Source organism: Pyrus communis, chromosome 7, assembly GCF_041283825.1.
Source record: "Pyrus communis isolate YQ-2024b chromosome 7, ASM4128382v1, whole genome shotgun sequence".
Classification (NCBI taxonomy): Eukaryota; Viridiplantae; Streptophyta; class Magnoliopsida; order Rosales; family Rosaceae; genus Pyrus; species Pyrus communis.
Window position 1 is genome coordinate 27,640,044 of NC_142571.1, and position 17,834 is coordinate 27,657,877.

General features: G+C 37.3%; 3 protein-coding genes across 7 annotated transcripts; 1 reads left to right on the top strand and 2 right to left on the bottom strand.

Annotated features, from left to right (window-relative positions):
- Positions 1-370: 370 nt before the first annotated feature.
- On the bottom strand, positions 371-1,366 carry LOC137734505 (uncharacterized). Its single transcript, XM_068473755.2, has 2 exons — positions 1,223-1,366; positions 371-1,080 (listed from the first exon to the last, which is right to left on the bottom strand). Exons 1-2 carry the CDS (start codon positions 1,277-1,279, stop codon positions 481-483), a joined length of 657 nt encoding a protein of 218 aa, XP_068329856.2. The 5' UTR covers positions 1,280-1,366; the 3' UTR covers positions 371-480.
- Positions 1,367-4,616: 3,250 nt separating this feature from the next.
- Positions 4,617-6,869, top strand: LOC137734884 (SPFH/Band 7/PHB domain-containing membrane-associated protein family). The gene is made up of 5 exons (XM_068474197.2): positions 4,617-4,943; positions 5,053-5,173; positions 5,245-5,336; positions 5,604-5,700; positions 6,257-6,869. Exons 1-5 carry the CDS (start codon positions 4,749-4,751, stop codon positions 6,625-6,627), a joined length of 876 nt encoding a protein of 291 aa, XP_068330298.2. The 5' UTR covers positions 4,617-4,748; the 3' UTR covers positions 6,628-6,869.
- Positions 6,870-10,735: 3,866 nt separating this feature from the next.
- Positions 10,736-16,215, bottom strand: LOC137734113 (uncharacterized). Of its 5 annotated transcripts, none has more exons than XR_015964193.1 (4): positions 13,453-16,163; positions 11,508-11,736; positions 11,120-11,273; positions 10,736-10,974 (listed from the first exon to the last, which is right to left on the bottom strand). XR_015964193.1 is itself a non-coding variant. In XM_088696819.1 (1 exon), the coding sequence occupies exon 1, from the start codon at positions 15,774-15,776 to the stop codon at positions 13,449-13,451; it is 2,328 nt and encodes a 775-aa protein (XP_088552945.1). In that variant the 5' UTR covers positions 15,777-16,215; the 3' UTR covers positions 13,232-13,448. The 5 variants fall into 5 exon arrangements, 1 of the variants encoding a protein (XP_088552945.1); XR_015964191.1 differs by having other exon boundaries at positions 11,116-11,273; XR_015964192.1 differs by having other exon boundaries at positions 11,116-11,288.
- Between the last annotated feature and the right edge of the window lie 1,619 nt (positions 16,216-17,834).

Consider the following 17,834-nt stretch of genomic DNA (forward strand, 5'->3'; position numbering starts at 1 on the left):
GATAAAGATGGAGATTGTTTAAAGAATCGAACCACTTGTCACTTTCCAGGAATTTTTTCTTTCAATTCTTCGTAAACGTGATTGGATTCCAAGAAAACCACAAGATAATAAGGAAACCGTGCGGCTAAGATTCGTAAGAAGGTGATGGGAAAAATGGATATACATCGAGGGGAGTCGGGACAAAATCTGCATGGGCCAACTGATATTTTCAAGCTATTAATTCACAATGTTTAGAGAATGTGTTTTGAAGATTTACAACTTTAAATTTAATTAATCATCTATTAATAATCATAATATATGTAACTATTACATGTAACATCACTTGATATATACATTTCAGATATTACATATATATAAGAATCTCCAAAACTCCCAAAAATAACTAACAATGTCTAATATTCTAATATTGCTTCATTTGTTGTTTGAGAGAAGCAATTAACAGAACGAAAACTTAATCTTCTCTTAATTAATTAATTAACCCTAAGCTGCAATCCCTTTCCCATGTGGAAACGATGATCTAACCCTAAACACATGCTCTTCACCTGTGCATTTATCAATCTTCACAACCCAATGGTTCTTATTTCCAATCATTTTTGCATTATTACTTTCTGCTGCAATTCTTGTCACCAGCAACCCTCCTCCGATGGGCAACAACTGAGTCCTTGATCCGCCGGACCTCCACGACCCTTTTCCGAAAGCGTTATGCCCCACAACAATAGCTCCGTTTTGCTTCCTCCCCATCTGCACCGCTCTAAGAACTGCCTCGTGGTTCTTGAGGTTGCAATCGATGAGCACGAAATCCGCCTCCTTGTAGTAATTTAAAAGAAGATTTTGAGGTTCTCCAATAACAAACTCAACGTGACAAACGTTGACGCCGAGGATTTTCTCAGACAAGTGTAATTCTTCGTTACCGCGAAGAATGCATACAACTCTGCTGCCAGTTTGTTGAGCAGCCACAGCAAGGGCTAGGGTATTGGAGTCGGCAGCTCCAGCGCACGCAACAACCATTAGCTGCGCATTGTTGCCTGCTGCTAGGGCTGAAATGAACTCGATCACATCTGGCTCGTTTCCCTTCTGGCCCTGAATTAAAACAAAACAAAAAACCAGCTAGTTAGAAACGACCAAATTAAACAGAAAAATCAAGCATGAATTAAACAAAATGGAACGATCGAAAAAAAAACCGTCAAGTGATTGGAGAAAAAAATTATGAAAGGATACTCACCATTTTTAGGGCTTTGAGGTAGGCTTTTGTGGCATTCTCAGCAGACCAGCAAGCCATGTTTGTTCTTTGAAAATGTAATTGTGAATAAATCTCTAGCTTTCTTTTTCTCTCAAATCTCAACGTTTAGCTTCAAGTTTGCTTTGGATAGAACATGGAAGGACTGGCATATATAGGGAACAGCGTGGAAGGACTGACATATATAGGGGGCACTGCCCGGAATGCTTTCTTATTACGGACAGTGGCAATCCAACTGGCCATGTTAGAAGATGTTTAAATCAAAATTTAACAAGTACCAACTAGGATAGTAGGATTATATATAAAATTGTTGTCCTTTTAGTACTAGTTTGTCTGGAAAAACTAGGGCTAAACCATGTTAGTGTACGTGCATTAGTTATTTAGTGTTACACACTTTTTTTCCGATAAAATGTAAATTAGTTACTTTCAAGCATAAGTGCTTATAAATTCACTGTAAGGTATGACCCTCGCCTTTTAGTATAATTTGAAAAAAGTTACGAAATGTAGGAAATAAACTATCAAATTTTCCGCTTGCTTAATAAACTGAAAGAGAAAAGGGAAACTATTAACAAGATATGAATAGGATCTTAGGAATCGGATACTTAATCTTCCCGGTTGAAATATATAGAGCTTGCTTAGTTAATTATTAAATAATTAGATGAGTTTCCAGGAGGCAACTCATTAACATTCAATTAAACATCTTAATACTTTTAGAGGAAGCATCTTAATATTTGATACCAAATATAAAATTAAACTTGCACGATGCCAATTATTTGTCTCCAAATAATCATTGATTAGCTGTGATGCCTTATATCTTAGAGACAACATAAGTTGAATATTACATATAATATATAGGAGGAGGAGAGCCCCATGTTATCCGAGGTAGAAAACCAACAAGTTTGGCAGTCCTCAATTTGCAAATTAATCTTGAGTTTAATTTAACATTTTTTAGCTATCAACTTGTATACTACGCATAATTGGGATTATTTTCGGATCTTTGTATTTGGAACCGATGAATTCGGAGATCCAGTCCACTCATTTTGATTATGCAATCCTCGTTATAGTTCATTCCATTAGCCCACCTCACACAAACTAATAGTCTAGTTGGTCTCCGAATTCTTAAGCTCCAAACATATATACAAATCCAAAGAGGATCTAGACTCCACTACATAGACACATGCAGTCTTGTTGTGTACGGGGGTGTACATACGTACGAGCTACATATATTATTGACCAAAGGTTTTCCAGTTTAACTTAATTTATTAATTTATGCATTTTTTAATCGTTTTGCTATGGTATTAGAGGTGCTTTGAAAATGTATTTTCTAAACTTAATATTATTAGCACATATAAACAAATATGTGGTTAATTAATCATAAATATATAACGCAAGAGGTCTCGTCCTTGCCTCCAGAAATGACAACACAGATCTGGATCCGATCAAGTTGTTTCCCAAACAAGCACATTCATAACAGAGCAACGCAACACATAAATTTTCATGTCTCGTGGTCCATCTCTTGCAGTGTAAGTCTGTAAGATGCTCCATCCTCTGTCCAGTTCTGGTAGAGTGATCAGACGACAGAGACGATGCATGAACGAATACGTATGTGTGGTCGAACCAATTTGACCTAATTTTTTAATTGTTGTTGTCCTTTTTATCATTGGCTTTTAGGAAAATGAAACTTATAGGTGTATCGGGAACACTTGTTGCACAGTGTATTATTTTGTTTTATATACGTTTTATAATATGAATGAATGATATAGTTAATATGTTTCACTCTTATGGTATATTAATTCAAAACAAATATACACATCATTTGAGTAAAATAATAACACAATAGAACGGAATTTCAGTTATAACGTATAATTTATGGCTAGAAGCTCTTGTAGGACATAATATGGAGCATGTAATGAGAAACTGGGAGTATTGATCAGACAGTGATGGGAAATGAGTACGATTCCCTCCCTTCTAAATTTCCTCCCCTTTCTTATCTTCCTCTCTCATTTTTTTATGTGTCTCTCTCTGTGTAAAAAAATCGTGGGAAATGAGTATGATTCCCTCCCCTTTCTTATCTTCATCTCTCATTTTTTTTATGTGTCTCTCTTTGTGTAAAAAAATCAACACAAGATATTGACGTAGTATAATCGTGACCATTAAAATAAAATGAGAGAAAAGAAAATTAGGACAAATTGAAAATGACAGAATCCCACTCCAACAAGCAACGGGGAAGCATGGTGGAAACAAGGTGTGGGTCGAAGGTTTTTTGGTTGGATTTGTGCAATCTTGGAAGGGGACATTAAATGTGTGGTACCTTCAAAATTTTACCATGTCTACTTCATTGTCTTTGACTCTTTGCTTCTCAATCTTAAAAGTTCGAAAAATGAGAAAGAAAAAAGATTACAAGAACACTTTACGCGTATAATGTTCTTGTAAATACATGTATTCCAACACGTCTAGGGACTGTGGAGTATGAAGGGATCTTCTATATACGCATATTTGCAATGTTTTTCTCTTGTAAGTTCATGTACAAAGTATGCATGCATACGCATTTCGAGTCCGTGTGGTTTTCTATTTGGAGAGACTGATCGATTCACGACACACCAGAACAAGTATCGGTTTTGAATTTAAAAATTTGTGGAACAATAATTATGATATCATGGTAGACAACTACTAAACTCTAAAAGTTTAAAATTATTAAGAAACGAACCAACAATGTATATCAAACTAACATATATAATATGTAACGTGTGATTTATACATTATATGCTCAGTGGCGCCGGCCTCCCCTAGGCGCCCACGTCAGAATCGTTCTCTTCCACCTTAAATCTCAGTACCCGCAACTTCATTTTTTTTTTCTCTCTTCTCTGCCTCCATTTTGACGCCTAAGGTCTGAATTTTTTTTTTTTTTTTTTGGGGTTAAATATCATATGCACAGCGGGTGGAGGTGAGAGGGTGGCTTGGTCGAATGCACCGTGGAGGTGCATGGTGATTTGAAACCCTTAAATAAATCATTGATTTTAATCGGTGACAGTAGTTAAAGACGAATTCCAATCCTGTATTTCACACGGCAGTCTTGGAATCGACTCCTGGCGCTGGTGGATTGCACGATAGTGGACAAGCCACAATTGAAATGACTTTGTGAGTATTCTCGGCCCGTAAAAAGATGGACTGTCGTGACGAAGCCACCAACTGATCTGCTTTAAAGAAAAAAAAAAGAAAATTAAATCATTTATTTGTTTCCAAGATTTGAAGCCCACTAGAACTTCTTGTTAGATGATTGAAGCCCAAAATCCACTTACATGGGTTTAACTCTAAGTCCAGCCCAATGTACTATTCTCTACGGATAAATTCTGTCTTATCCAAAAAGCCCAATCGTACGGAAGTCGGTCTCTCTTCCCTAACCGTATAAATAGTCCTCGGCGGTCGTCGTCCGTCGTCCAACCCCGTTCGCATTTCCACAGTTCCCAAATTTCGCACCAAAACCTACACAGTCCAGTCCAATCCATTCCAGATGGGCAATTCGTGCTGCTGCCTCTGTACCTGCATAGACCAAGCGAGCATAGGCATCTTAGAGAGGTGGGGCCGTTTCGAGAGGCTCGCCGAACCCGGTTTCCACCTCCTGAACCCGTTGGCCGGTCAATGGGTTGCCGGCATCCTCTCCACCAGGGTCGCCTCCCTCGACGTCCGCATCGAGACCAAAACCAAGGTATTTCTTATCATCCTGTGTGAATATCATACAGAAAAAGCAAGAATTTGAGTAAATTGTAAATTTTTTTGTTGGTGTGTGGATTGAAATTCTGTGCAATTTTGGGCAGGATAATGTGTTTGTGCAATTGGTCTGCTCAATTCAATACAGGGTGGTGAAAGAGAATGCTGATGATGCGTTTTATGAGCTGCAAAACCCCAAAGAGCAGATTCAAGCTTATGTCTTTGATGGTATTTTCCTATATCGGTTAATTGGGTTTTTAATTTTTACGCGGTGTGGATAATTGAATTGAATTGTGTAGTGGTTAGAGCTCTGGTTCCGAGAATGACGCTGGACGAGCTCTTTGAGCAGAAGGGTGAGGTTGCTAAAGCCGTGTTGGAGGAGCTTGAGAAGGTAACATATGAAATGATTTGTTGAAGTGTTTACTGTATTCATGATCGTTTTGAGGCTAGGATGCATGATTGTTACTATTTTATCGTCACAATGCTTTGAATTGAATGAGTTTGAGTTCAATTGGATTGTTGTGATTGCTTCTCATCTGTTTGTTTTGACTGAAATTTTGTTGTTTATTGTTATGTTTCTTTGTCTCCGAAACTTGTAATACAAGAAATGTTTTGTTTTACATGATTTCTTACATTGTATGCTGAAATTGCTGATCAGGTTATGAGAGAATATGGATACAGCATAGAGCACATACTGATGGTTGACATTATACCTGATGCCTCTGTCCGCAAGGCAATGAATGAGATCAATGCAGGTACAATTTTCTTTGATTCGGTCCCTGATTTTAGTCTCCTGGACATTGTTTCTGCTTGTAATTCGGTAGGAAAACACATACTTTGGGAGTTAGTATATTGTAGGACTGGAAGTTTCGGTTAGCCCCAGGTTTTGAGAACAAACATTTTGGAATGGTTCTGTGCTATGGTTTACTCAGTTGCGTCTCTTCAGTTTTTGTACAGAAGTGTACGATACTCTTGACATTTTGATGAGATATTCTTATGACTTATTTGGCCTCATAATGTTTAGAGCTGTTATGTTAAGCTGTAAATAAATTGGAATTTTCTTCGTGAAATTACTTTTATGTGTTGGAGCGAACAAACGTTGCTTTTCTTAACATTTGGAATTATTCACCTAGATTCCTAGACTTGAGGTCGTCTTAGAAGCTGAACTTATTTGTCATATATTCCTGGTTAGCTCGAAAGTTGAATTTTGCACCCTGATCAGTAGTTTGCAGTCATTATATATGTTTATGGCTTGTAATAGAAACGCGTATTCTTGTTTATTTACTAAATAATGGAGCATCTGTACTGCAGCTCAAAGGCTCCAGCTAGCCAATGTATACAAAGGAGAAGCAGAGAAGGTGCTTCAGGTGAAAAGGGCAGAAGCTGAAGCCGAGGCCAAGTACCTTGGCGGAGTTGGTGTTGCCAGGCAGAGGCAGGCAATCACCGATGGATTAAGAGAGAACATCTTGAATTTCTCAGGCAAGGTGGAAGGCACCTCGTCAAAGGAGGTGATGGATCTGATCATGATTACTCAGTACTTTGACACAATCAAAGACCTCGGGAACTCGTCGAAAAACACTACAGTTTTTATACCCCACGGTCCGGGACACGTTAGGGACATCGGTGATCAAATACGCAACGGACTAATGGAGGCATCTAGTGCTCAGCTCAACGCCGAGTAAATACGCTCGTTTGGATAAATTCTTGGTCATAATACTTTTTTTTTATCGAATTCGAGATGAGACGAACAGGTTAGGGTTGTTACATAAGATATAGTTTATGCAATCCGATTCGTTTAATTTTGTTTGCATTTCTTTTGGAATGAAGAACATGGTATATACTTACACCATGTCGACTCTGTGTGTATATAAGAAATAGTAATGCAGCCCAATATATATAGGTCTGAATAAGTTATTATTTTGAATGCATGTTATTAGGGATTGTTATTTGTCGAGTCCGGATCCTCTTTGTGAGAATCCGAGGATCTATGAATGGTGTTCGTTCATCGTACATTGAGCGATCAGAAATCATTTTAAATATTTTTATTTAAAAGTAAACATAAACAGTACTTGATAGAAACTGACAGTACAATGTATGATGAACGGACACGATTGATGGATTCCAAAATCCTAATGTTTATTTGTTCTTAATTATTGAGTGCGACCACGTTTTATTTTCTGTCATGAGTTAACGAAGTGGGCTTGTCATGGGCCCACGGGAACAATGGTCCATTGTAGTCTGGACTAGCTCATTTGATTCGGTTGGGTCTCAAGTTGCACCCGAAGGCCCAAATCCAATATTATCATGAATGGTTTTTATGGAGATATAGGGTAAATTATTTGGAGTGATTCTCAAATGTCACGTTACGGCGTTATGAATCTACGTTTTATTATATGTTGCACAACAATATTGATATATTATGAGCAATATTGTATTAAAAATACATGTGATAACATGAACTGATTGGTAGCATCGCTCAACAGTGTGACAAATTCATTGAAACTCCCGCGAAGGTTTTTTTATTTTTTTATTTTTTTTTATTTTTTTAATTGAAAATATTACAAAAATTTAAAGAATAAGGTAATTTTGAACCTGAGAAACACGGGTAAAAACTTACCGTATCTAATAAGATATTTGACCACATGCAGGAGATGCTATGCTTGGCAATTGGTAATTGGTATGGAATGTAATGATATATAGCACAAAATTCAAAGATGGAATTGTGTAGAACAAATGGGTGGCATACTAGCATTACAAATACGACGGCCCTATTCTATCTTGTAGACCTTACTCGACCTAAAACATTATATTTTGGCTCCACACAAATGTTGTGTCGTAGGGCAGGCCATAAACAAAGAAAAAGTTAACCTAAAGTTTAATACTTAATCAACCTACTAATTATAAAAAGCGTTACCGTTAAACGTGGACCAATTAGTAAAAAACATAAAGAAAAATAATACGTTTTAGGTGGCCAACTTTGCATCGTACAAAAATGTAATCATAAAAATGAAGGGAATATTTAGGGGAGGATTTTTGGTAATGATATTGTATGATGACCATTAGGCTGAGATTAGATAATTGGAGATTTTGATTTGATGGGAGTGCACTTAATTTGTTTTCTTCGTTTCTGGTATTTACTTAATGACAATAAATTATAATGACACAGGTGAGTCTGGTAGGATGGATTTTTCTAACTTTTAAGGCTCAACGTGTCGAGCAATTATACAGCATGTTTGAAATGCGGTCACGTGACGTTATTATTTTTCTCAAGTTATAATATGTAAATTTAATTAATACTTAAAATGAGAGATATCAACTATGTCCAAATTTATTATAACATGCCAAATAATACAATCTGTAACTTGTGTTCTCGATAATCAACACTTTCTCAAAAGAAGGGACAATCTTAGTTATCTTACCCTTATATTTAGGCCACCTCTTTTTAATTTATGTCATTTGATCATCTTCAATTCATTTGATCCGATAATCAAATAACATTTTTTTTATTTGATGTTGTTAAATTCAAATTTGTGGTTAGATTTTGGGTTTTCAAACAAGAATAACAAAAAAGTTTTCACTTAAAAGAAATAATCTCTTTCCAATTTAGCCACTTGGTAGGAGAAACCTTCCTGGAGGGATGCCTCTTGTAACAAAGTCAAACGAAAAAGGGACAAAAGTGCACAAATTAGGATACAATGGGAAAGAAATAGCAAGAGCCTAGTAAGACTACTAGTGAGTCCTTATGCACATCCAATCATTTTCAAAATGCTAGGCTCCATGTGTGCCAATGGTTGTGAGCCGTTAATGTATGTGAGTTCTGATATGCATGCGTCAACAATTCAAGTCACATGCATGTCTGCTATACATCAATAACTCTCAATCACTTGTAGGTATCGTTTTGCTACTCTAATAAAGTGGATAGGTTCATAGTCATTAAAATCAAAACTCAAGGACCACAACTTTTGGGAATCTTTTTATTCACCACCCTTAAATGATGGTGATGTTCACCACCCTATTTATCACTGTTGAATGAGTTAAATTTTCAAAATTTGTATAGATCTCAAAATTTAAAATCATCAAATGATTAAAAATAGGATGATACCACCACTTGAGGATGGCGAACAAAAACGCCTCCACAACTTTTAGGTGTGGGGTTAGTGGTTACAGATACAAAAACTTTGCGAAAAATATTGATTAGAGTACTATCTTTGTCATAATGACACATCATACATATGGTTGAAGTTCATGTGGAATGAAATCATAGAAAGACAAACCGTAGAATACCAAAAAACACAAAGGCAGGTGGTACATATATATTATTCAATTCCCTACCCCACCATCAAATACCCAATTTAACCTTTACTTTTAGCCTTGGCACAAACTGAAAGATTGTTCATCTGTGACCGAAAAGTCACGAGTTCGAATCGTGAAAATAGCCTATTTATAAAGCAAAAACAAAATTGCATAAGATAAATGTCTCCCCTCACGACCCTCACAAAACAGGAAGCCTTGTTGACTTGGGATCGCTTTTTATTTTTTATTTTTACCAACCATGTGCAAAAACTTGAAGATTAGTTGGATTGAAAAATGATGTATATACTTCTACATAAATCCATATCTAATCATTACCCATTTATTATCATGACACTTTCCTGTGTCAACTTGCTCAATTATTGGCGGAATACAAAGAAAAAATGTTTCCATTTTACCTCATAAAACTAAAGTCACCAAAACATACAAAGGAGGGCCACACACAAGAAATACCTACCAAAATTAATTTTATATCATGTCAATTCATGTGCTTAGATACGCAATTTTTCTCGAGTACTTACATTCATTCATTGTCAACACATTTGATTGTTGAATTCGGTCTACCTGCTCAAACTCAGTGGCTGAGGAACAGGTAAATACATATCGACACTGAACATTTGTAGGTACTCAAGAAAAATAACGGACATAAGGCTTCAAAATTCAAAAACAATCAAGAAGAAAAAAAAGAGGGAGATGAGAGATGATAAAAAGGAAGAAAGCTAATTATGAAGGAGCATTGAAAGTGTGAAGATTCTTGTAGAAAAGAGTGTTGTCCTATACTAATCATCATATCTACTTTCTCTTTAACAACAACATGAGTGGAGAGTGAACAATGAATCCATCCTCCTATACCATACAATTCTAAATAAAGGCTTAGGCTTTCCCTTTCCCTTCTAGTTGGTGAGTAGTCAGTATTTTGCCTCCCCCTGCCGACAGGACCCCCTATGCCTTCACCAAATTCAGTAACAAATGAAATCAAAGGTAGAAAGAAAAAGTAACAAATTCTTACTCCACCACTAACTACACTTAACTCAAAAGTGAAAACTTTGAACTTTGGCAGAGCTGTTTGACTAGGGAACTCTCACACTGGGTGGGAACAAAATACAAGAGGTTTCATGTTTTTGTGAGAGGTGACTTGCGAATAACATAGCTCTACCCGAATTTTTTTCTTCATCCACAAACCCACTTGGTATTTTTTTTTCAGTCTACTGCTCAGTCAAGTTACCATATTGGGTTTCTATGGCAAGAGGGGGTTATGATTGGTATGGTTTATTGAAAACTCAACTGAGTATGATTTGAAGGTGCACCAGAAAGTGTAATAATTCTCCAAAATTTGGAAGTGCTGTTATAAGATACTAAAACTATGGCCAACTCAACTAGTGACTTCATATGCCACTTTGTCCTCTGTTTTTTTTTTTTTTTTTTTTTTTTTTTCCGGTCCCATTTTTCATACTGTATCGTTCTTGCACATTACTCGGAAAAAAAAAGAAAGAATTAAATTTGAATGTATCACCTGCTACGGCCACGAACCGAGTTTCCTGAATCCGAATTTTCAGAATTCTGCAAACAAATATATTATGTGCATATATACAGTGAATACCACATACGCATTCTCCCATCTTAGAGCAATTGCCACAAGGCTAAGGTCTTTCTCGCCAGTCGAACCACTAATGAAATCCGTTTACACGTGATGCACATAACCCGTTTCATTTCTCAGCCTGCACAAAGAAAGGTGTGGCACTTGGTTAACAGCTTCAGACACTCATGAAATTTTCAAAAAGTTGGGATTTTAGGTGGAGCCAATGTTGAAAGGGGCTTGGAGATTAAGCATGTGAATCACAAGTAAAGGAATCACCAACCTACTTATGCTCAATATTACTAAGCCAAATTACATGCAGATTCAGTTCAAGTTCGTTGCAATATCCCTTTCAGTCATATTATGCACATCCCCTCCTTGCTTCCATTTTGCTCAAGACTTTTTAGCAATCATGGAAGGCCTATCTGATAACTGTGCGGACTGCAAATTTTCATCCTCCAAAAACAAAGTTCGTAAGGGCCCAGTTGGAGACTAAAATGTCACAAGACAGGGAATGTTTAAAGCACAAGTTACCAAAGATGATTAAAAATAATCTTAAGCTAAAATCTAAAACAATAAACGCACAAATAGAGAGAGAGAGAAAAGATAGAGAGACAGACATACAACAGGGAGAGATAGAGAGAGAGGAATGATGGAAAATAAGGCCCCTTATACCTTCCTTTTCGTTGACCATGACAACTAAAGCACTGAAATGGACTTCCACTTCCCGTGGTAGGGCTCTTCAATTTCAGAAACTGATATACCAGCAGATATGCCTGGTTCAATCAGTGAGAAGTGTGTCTTTGGCTACAAAGATTCGCTCTTGTGTTCTTACGAGGTTTGACCCGTGTGATAACTCAAGCCTGGTTTGCCATCCACCCAACCCATTCAGGAAAACCCTATCCTGCAGCAGAAAGGAAGTGTCAAACATTTCAAACAAATGCCATTCGTGTCCTTTGGTGATTTCATTTCTCAAGCAATTACAAGAAGTTCTACGCTTAAATTAGAACACACCATTACTCGTTCCAAACATTAAGCTTTGACAGATATTTCCATCATAGGCCCGAATAGGTGTTCCTAATTTGGTATAAACTATAATTTCCCAAAAAATAAAAAAGAAAAAGGAGTGCTTCGTAGGATAGTTATACATTTCAGGTTATATGGAAAACACGTAGAGAATAAGTTAAATGGTTAAAAGACTAAAAACATAAACTTATTGGTATTGCCACTTTCTAAGAGTCCTACCCAAGAAATTAAATCATGACAAGATACTGAGGCCAATGCAGTGCTAATTTGTACAGGTTGTACAACATACTCAATCTTGGTCATGAGCATCAATTCCATGTATTAAGTGTATGCGTACATGTCCATCCGAGATCTTAGGGCACCAGAAACGGAACTGCTGCGTATCTACTTGTCCAAACAATATGTTGTTCGCATGGCACTTCATTTTGTGTTAAAGCACACTTAGCATAGAAGCCAATATTAATTGAGAGTGTGACTGCATATCCAACAGATATACAATGCCCTAACATATCTTGTCCAATAAGAAGTGGCACAGTGTCTTCCTATTTGCTTATAAGTACAGAAAACTAGCAGTGGTCCGCATGTAGTGTCCTGGCGGGCACTTCAACCAGAGCGGTTACACTTTGGGGAATGAAAAATTAAGCGTAAACAAAAATTATAAGTTGAACAATAGGGGAACAGAAAAGGCTAGTTGTAATGAGCCATCAAGTGGCCAATTGGTTCGGTATTCATCTTTCAATGATTCAGAACGTCATTCCTCACGGTCACTCTAATCCACATTACTACTGCAACATATAGGCATCACTTCAACAATAGAGCTCCTATTTTGATGTTTTACTACACTTCTTTCCTTTTCCGAGACAATCTAACATTTTTATACGTCCATTCACTGTCCAATTTGTTTTCATGTCATTATGTTGGGCGTCTCGCATACTTATTTGAACACTAATACCACTATAAGCATCATTAATTCAAAAAATAGTCCAGAAGAATAAAAAACCAAAATTTTCACACCAGTCATACATGACCATCCAATTCTTTATATTTTACGTCATGAGCTAAACTAGATGCAGTAAAATGGACGATGTTACATAGGAGGACTTATCCAAATCAAATATCTCATACTCAAGAAGAAAACAACAATCAATAACTGATATCAACAGTGGAAATATGATGAAGCACATTTTTTTTCAAGACAATGAAGAGAAACTGGATTTTGCAGGACACCATATTAAACATAAAGAAACATATATCTCAAACTACTCTTGAAAAATGTTACAATTTTATATTCAATCCCCGGACCACTTTTATGATTATAAAGATCAAAGGGCTTCTTGTTTACAAAGTACAAACCGAAGAAACCCACAATCACGTTTTGGCAAGAGATTGACTATTTCATTAGAATCATGAAGATATGCCAGTTTCAGTAATACAATGTTCAAAATTCCTTCACATTAACCTTCCCTTCGAGCAATAACACTGAAATCTTTTACCTAGATGTGAAGTATATAGAAGAAAAAATAAAAAGAGAGGAAAGAATTCAATAAATCCTAGAGTTACAGAATCCTAGAGGAGTCAAAAAGAAAAACATTACACTGTGGGTGCATCGGAAAAGACCTCAGTCAGCATGTCATCCTCAACGTCTGCAGTCCCAAACAGCTCTGCTTCCTTTTCTTCCTCACTAGAAAGATCCCTTCTCTCAAGTTTGGCATGAGCTGCAATAAATATCATCTTCTGTGCCCTTTCCAGGCCTACCCTTGAGTGCCTATGTACACGAATCCATCTCATGAAAGACCAATTGCACTTAAATCCACATGAGGTTGCATGGAGGAAGATCAGTCTCACTGCAACCCTCCCCAATGTCTTTAACTCACTTAGACAAGTTTCCCACACAAGTCTGCTGCTCTGCGGGTTTGCCATTTTCATCTTTCCAGTTACAGGATCTCGCTGTTTAACCTGCACTGCCTGAGCATAAAGTGGGTCCATTCCTTCTGTTCTCCATTTCATGAGCTCCATCAATGCAACATGAGCTTCTTCTCTGGAAACCAACCTGGTAATGAGCTTATCTACATCCTTCTCCTGCTCGTGTGTCAAGCACTTGAATGGTGGAAGGTACTTTCCACTAGTGTCCCTCATCAAGTATATCGGGTCAAGGATAAATGCAGCCGACCATGCTGGGTGGTAGTTCTTTCTGAATCGTTTTTCAACTATTTCCTCAACAGGTCCTTCAACAATGTTGAACTTGGCACACCAATCCTTTACTTTTGTTCTCAATTCTTCCCAAAGTGGTAGACATTGCCCAATTAATGGCCTCTCAGCCTCAATCTCCTGAGTCATCCCTCTGATCATCTTAACAAGTGAATAAACTGCCTCTAATTCATTCCAAAATCCTTCAGTTTGAATCATCCCTGCAACTTCCCTAGCAATTGGATCCTCCAGACATATCGCCTTATAAAAATCAACCAAGACGACCATTTGGAGTATGCGGGCACAACTCAATATATCCTCCAGCATTGCGTAGATAGGTGCAAAGTTCTTTGAAGTATCACATTTGGGCGAAGGAACTTGGAGCAACCCAGCATACTCAAGCTCTTGTATCTTGCACTTCTCGAAAGCATGCCTAACCTCAGAGTTGCTATTTACAAAATTCGCAACCTTTAAGCAATTTTCAATGACAACCCTAAACAGTGGAAGCTCTTTGTTAAAATCCTTAATCAAAGACAAGAACCCCTGAAGCTGACAGGAGACATTCACCATCCAATGGTTCTGAGTCTCCAAGTTCCTCAATGCCTTGGCCTTATATTTGTCTGCAACGATCCCCACACAACGCTGCACAGCATTCCCACATACTCCAGTAATTGAATCCCACAACACCTCCTCTGCATATTTTGAAGAAACTGACCCGCCAGTAAACACCACCTTCTGGAAAACACTAATCCCATTCGGAAGATTAACCGTGAACTTAACAACATTCTCTTCCCCACAAGAATCCCCGCTTTTCCACCCATCAGAAGCAACTTGGAAAAACATTGCATCTCTAATCCTAGCTTCAGACTCAGCTTTCACCTCATCAAACTTAGCATCAAGTCGAGCACCAGAAAGCTCACGCTGCAGCAATGCAGGCAAGCCCACCTGGCTAAGGAAAGCCCTGAACTTGGGATGCTCGAGGCTCGAAAATGAGACGGACCCACATGACTCATAGAACCACTCAGACAGTAGTTGGAGTGCAGAATCAATCTGCTCCTTACTAAGAGTGGCACCAGGCGAAGCTTTGGGACTCTTAAGTTTCTTCACACTATTTTCTAACATTGCCAAAGCACCCAAATCCTCCTTCCCACCAGATAAAACCAAATGGTGCTGATCCAGCCCCGTACTTCTCGCAATCCCAACAGGGTTTGGAGACTGTGAGAAATTATGGTCACCGCCGAAGCGGGAAGACTCGATCATAGCTAAAGAGTGAACCTGTATCGGACTAGGACTAATGTGCGGAGGAGCTTGAGAAATAGGAGAAGGACTAGTACCCATTTGAGAGCTCCGCTTTCTGTGATTGTGAGACGACGGAGAAGGCAAGGAAGATATCGGAACCGGAGATACCGCCGCCGATGAATTGGGTCTCAAAACAGAGGTGAAATTCGGGCAGGTACCCCGTTTGAGATGCTCTGAGGCGGTTCTGGAGGGGTTGGAGGCGGAGAAGACGGCATCGCAGAGTGAGCACTTGAGCTTGACGGCCTTGGGGATGTTGGAGTTGGGGGCGCAAACGAGAACGGGCTCCAAGTGAGCCCAGTACCAAGCTCCTTTCCCCTTTATGGCCTTTGTTCGAACAGTTACCAGGCTTTCGAATCGCCGGTTGAGGGCCCTGGCGGCTATGTCGTCCGGCGAGAGAGATGGTTCTGTTGGGGTTGAGTTTGTGGACGCCATTGAAGCAAACGAGTCGAAATTGGAGAGTGCGAGTGACTCAGTAAGTGAAGTGATGGGTTTTCAGTGAAAGAACCAAGCTTTTAAGTGATTGGTCTCTCACGGTGGTGGGTTCGGGGCATTTAGCCGGAAAGTGAAGGAGATGACGAATTGGGTTTTGGGTTCGGGTTCGGATTGAAGCAGAGGTCCATTGCCATGGCGATCTAGGCGAGTGAAAGAGTAGGAAAAGATGGGAGCTTGAAGGTTTTGAAGTGGGCTTTAATGGTGGAAGGTTTGTGAAATTCTCAAAGACTCAGCTGCAAAACTGCTCAACTGCACCTTCATCACACAACAGAAATGAAGGAGTAACGGAGACATACATATAGTGCAGACTCTGCTGACTCCAGAGAGAGAAAAACATAGAGAGGAGAGAGAATTTTATTCGACATGATGAAAAATACAAAGTTTTTTTTTTTTTTCTCTATTTATTCTTCTGACCAACAAATATTTTTTCTGTTTTTTTTGTTTTTTCTTTCCATTTTTTCTTGTTTGTGAGAATTTTTGTCCAAGACTTGCAAGTTTTATATAGTTCTTCGGTTTTGTCAATGTCTAAAAGTGCTCGGAATTTCTTAGTGTTTTCTTTGTTTTGGAATTTCAAATATTACTTTCTATGCTTCTTGATTGGAGATTTTCTTGACCTCAAAATGACTTTTGTTTTTTATTAAAGCGATATCTTGTTGATTTATGATTTGTTTGGAAATATTTTAAAATTGTTAAAGCATTTTTTTAAGAAAATATTTTTGGTATTAATCTTTATGCAAATGAATATTTAAAAAAACACATAATTAGTGTTTCTTGTAGGAAGCACTTTAAGTGATTTGGAATTCAAAAACTTTTTTTTTTTAAAGTGCTTTCAATTATTTTAAATGAATTTCAAAACAAGCTTAGTACTTTGTATATTTTTATTTTGAATTAATATATAAAGACCATAACCTGTATCCTTAAGTTTTTCATTAAATTAGGCATTTGTTTCTAGCTCCAAAATTAGCATAAAGGGAATTAAATTTTAAAGAAATGTAGCAAATGCAATATGATTGTCGATTAACCATGCATGTATAAGTTTAAAAGTTGGAACCAGTTATAGCTATTTGATTTTATGATGTTATCATCATGCTTGAAAGTTTGGTGGAGTGGTTACAAGTGTGACCCATAAACACTACTTTATGTTTAATTATTATTATTATGGAATGATTTTTCATTATAAAAAAAGAGAATAAATTGCAGTAAAATTACCAAAAAAAATCAAAGGAGAAGTTCATGAACATAAAAACATTTGTTTATTATGATATTTAAAAAAGTGGTAATGATTTTATACAAAGATAAAACATATATATGTGTGTGTATGACTGCATTAGGTATATGTGGATGTGAAAAGTCAAAAAAGTATCCTTAATTATTCGAGGAAGAGGAGATGGCATCTTCACCTAAAGCATATGCGTGCTATGATCTATCCAACCTAAAGCTTTCTACATATCACATAATTTTAGATCTAAGGTCCTTTTCAAATTTTCAAAATAGAAGGTTGGGGAATGTACCAGAGACACGGCCGAGTATGTTCAGTGTCATAATATAAGTTGCATAATTTTTTTGTATCCAACTATTTGTATTATGACATTTAGTGTACTTATATGTGTTTCTGGCACATTGAAAAATCTCTTCACATCTTACACATTGAACTGTGAGATTTTGGACTAAGCCCTGACCTATTCATAATAACTAGTTTTCAAACTAGCTAAATGAGTTAACTATGTTACCTCTCACTTACATGTAAAGATAAATGTCATTAGGGGATAACTTTAATTTAAATCTTTCAAATTTTTTGAGCCAAGACGATTACAAAAGTCGCCTACAACCAAAATTTCTTCCAAACTTATTAGGCTAGATAATTGTAAGAATAAATGCTAGTTTTGTAACATGAATATATGGATTAGCCAATCGGTTAATACATTATGCTGAGCTTAAATTCTTTCTTGTCATAGCAGAATATTTTAGAATATCACATCATCAAAAGAAAAAACAATC

Bases quoted from the DNA above. Each gene is read 5' to 3' on its own strand.
- LOC137734505 (XM_068473755.2), bottom strand. From the start codon at position 1,279: ATGGCTTGCTGGTCTGCTGAGAATGCCACAAAAGCCTACCTCAAAGCC. The intron at 1,081-1,222 runs GTGAGTATCCTT...GTTTTAATTCAG, and splicing joins ACCTCAAAGCCCTAAAAATG to GGCCAGAAGGGAAACGAGCC.
- LOC137734113 (XM_088696819.1), bottom strand. From the start codon at position 15,776: ATGGCGTCCACAAACTCAACCCCAACAGAACCATCTCTCTCGCCGGAC.
- LOC137734884 (XM_068474197.2), top strand. From the start codon at position 4,749: ATGGGCAATTCGTGCTGCTGCCTCTGTACCTGCATAGACCAAGCGAGC. The intron at 4,944-5,052 runs GTATTTCTTATC...AATTTTGGGCAG, and splicing joins GCATCGAGACCAAAACCAAG to GATAATGTGTTTGTGCAATT. The intron at 5,337-5,603 runs GTAACATATGAA...ATTGCTGATCAG, and splicing joins TGTTGGAGGAGCTTGAGAAG to GTTATGAGAGAATATGGATA.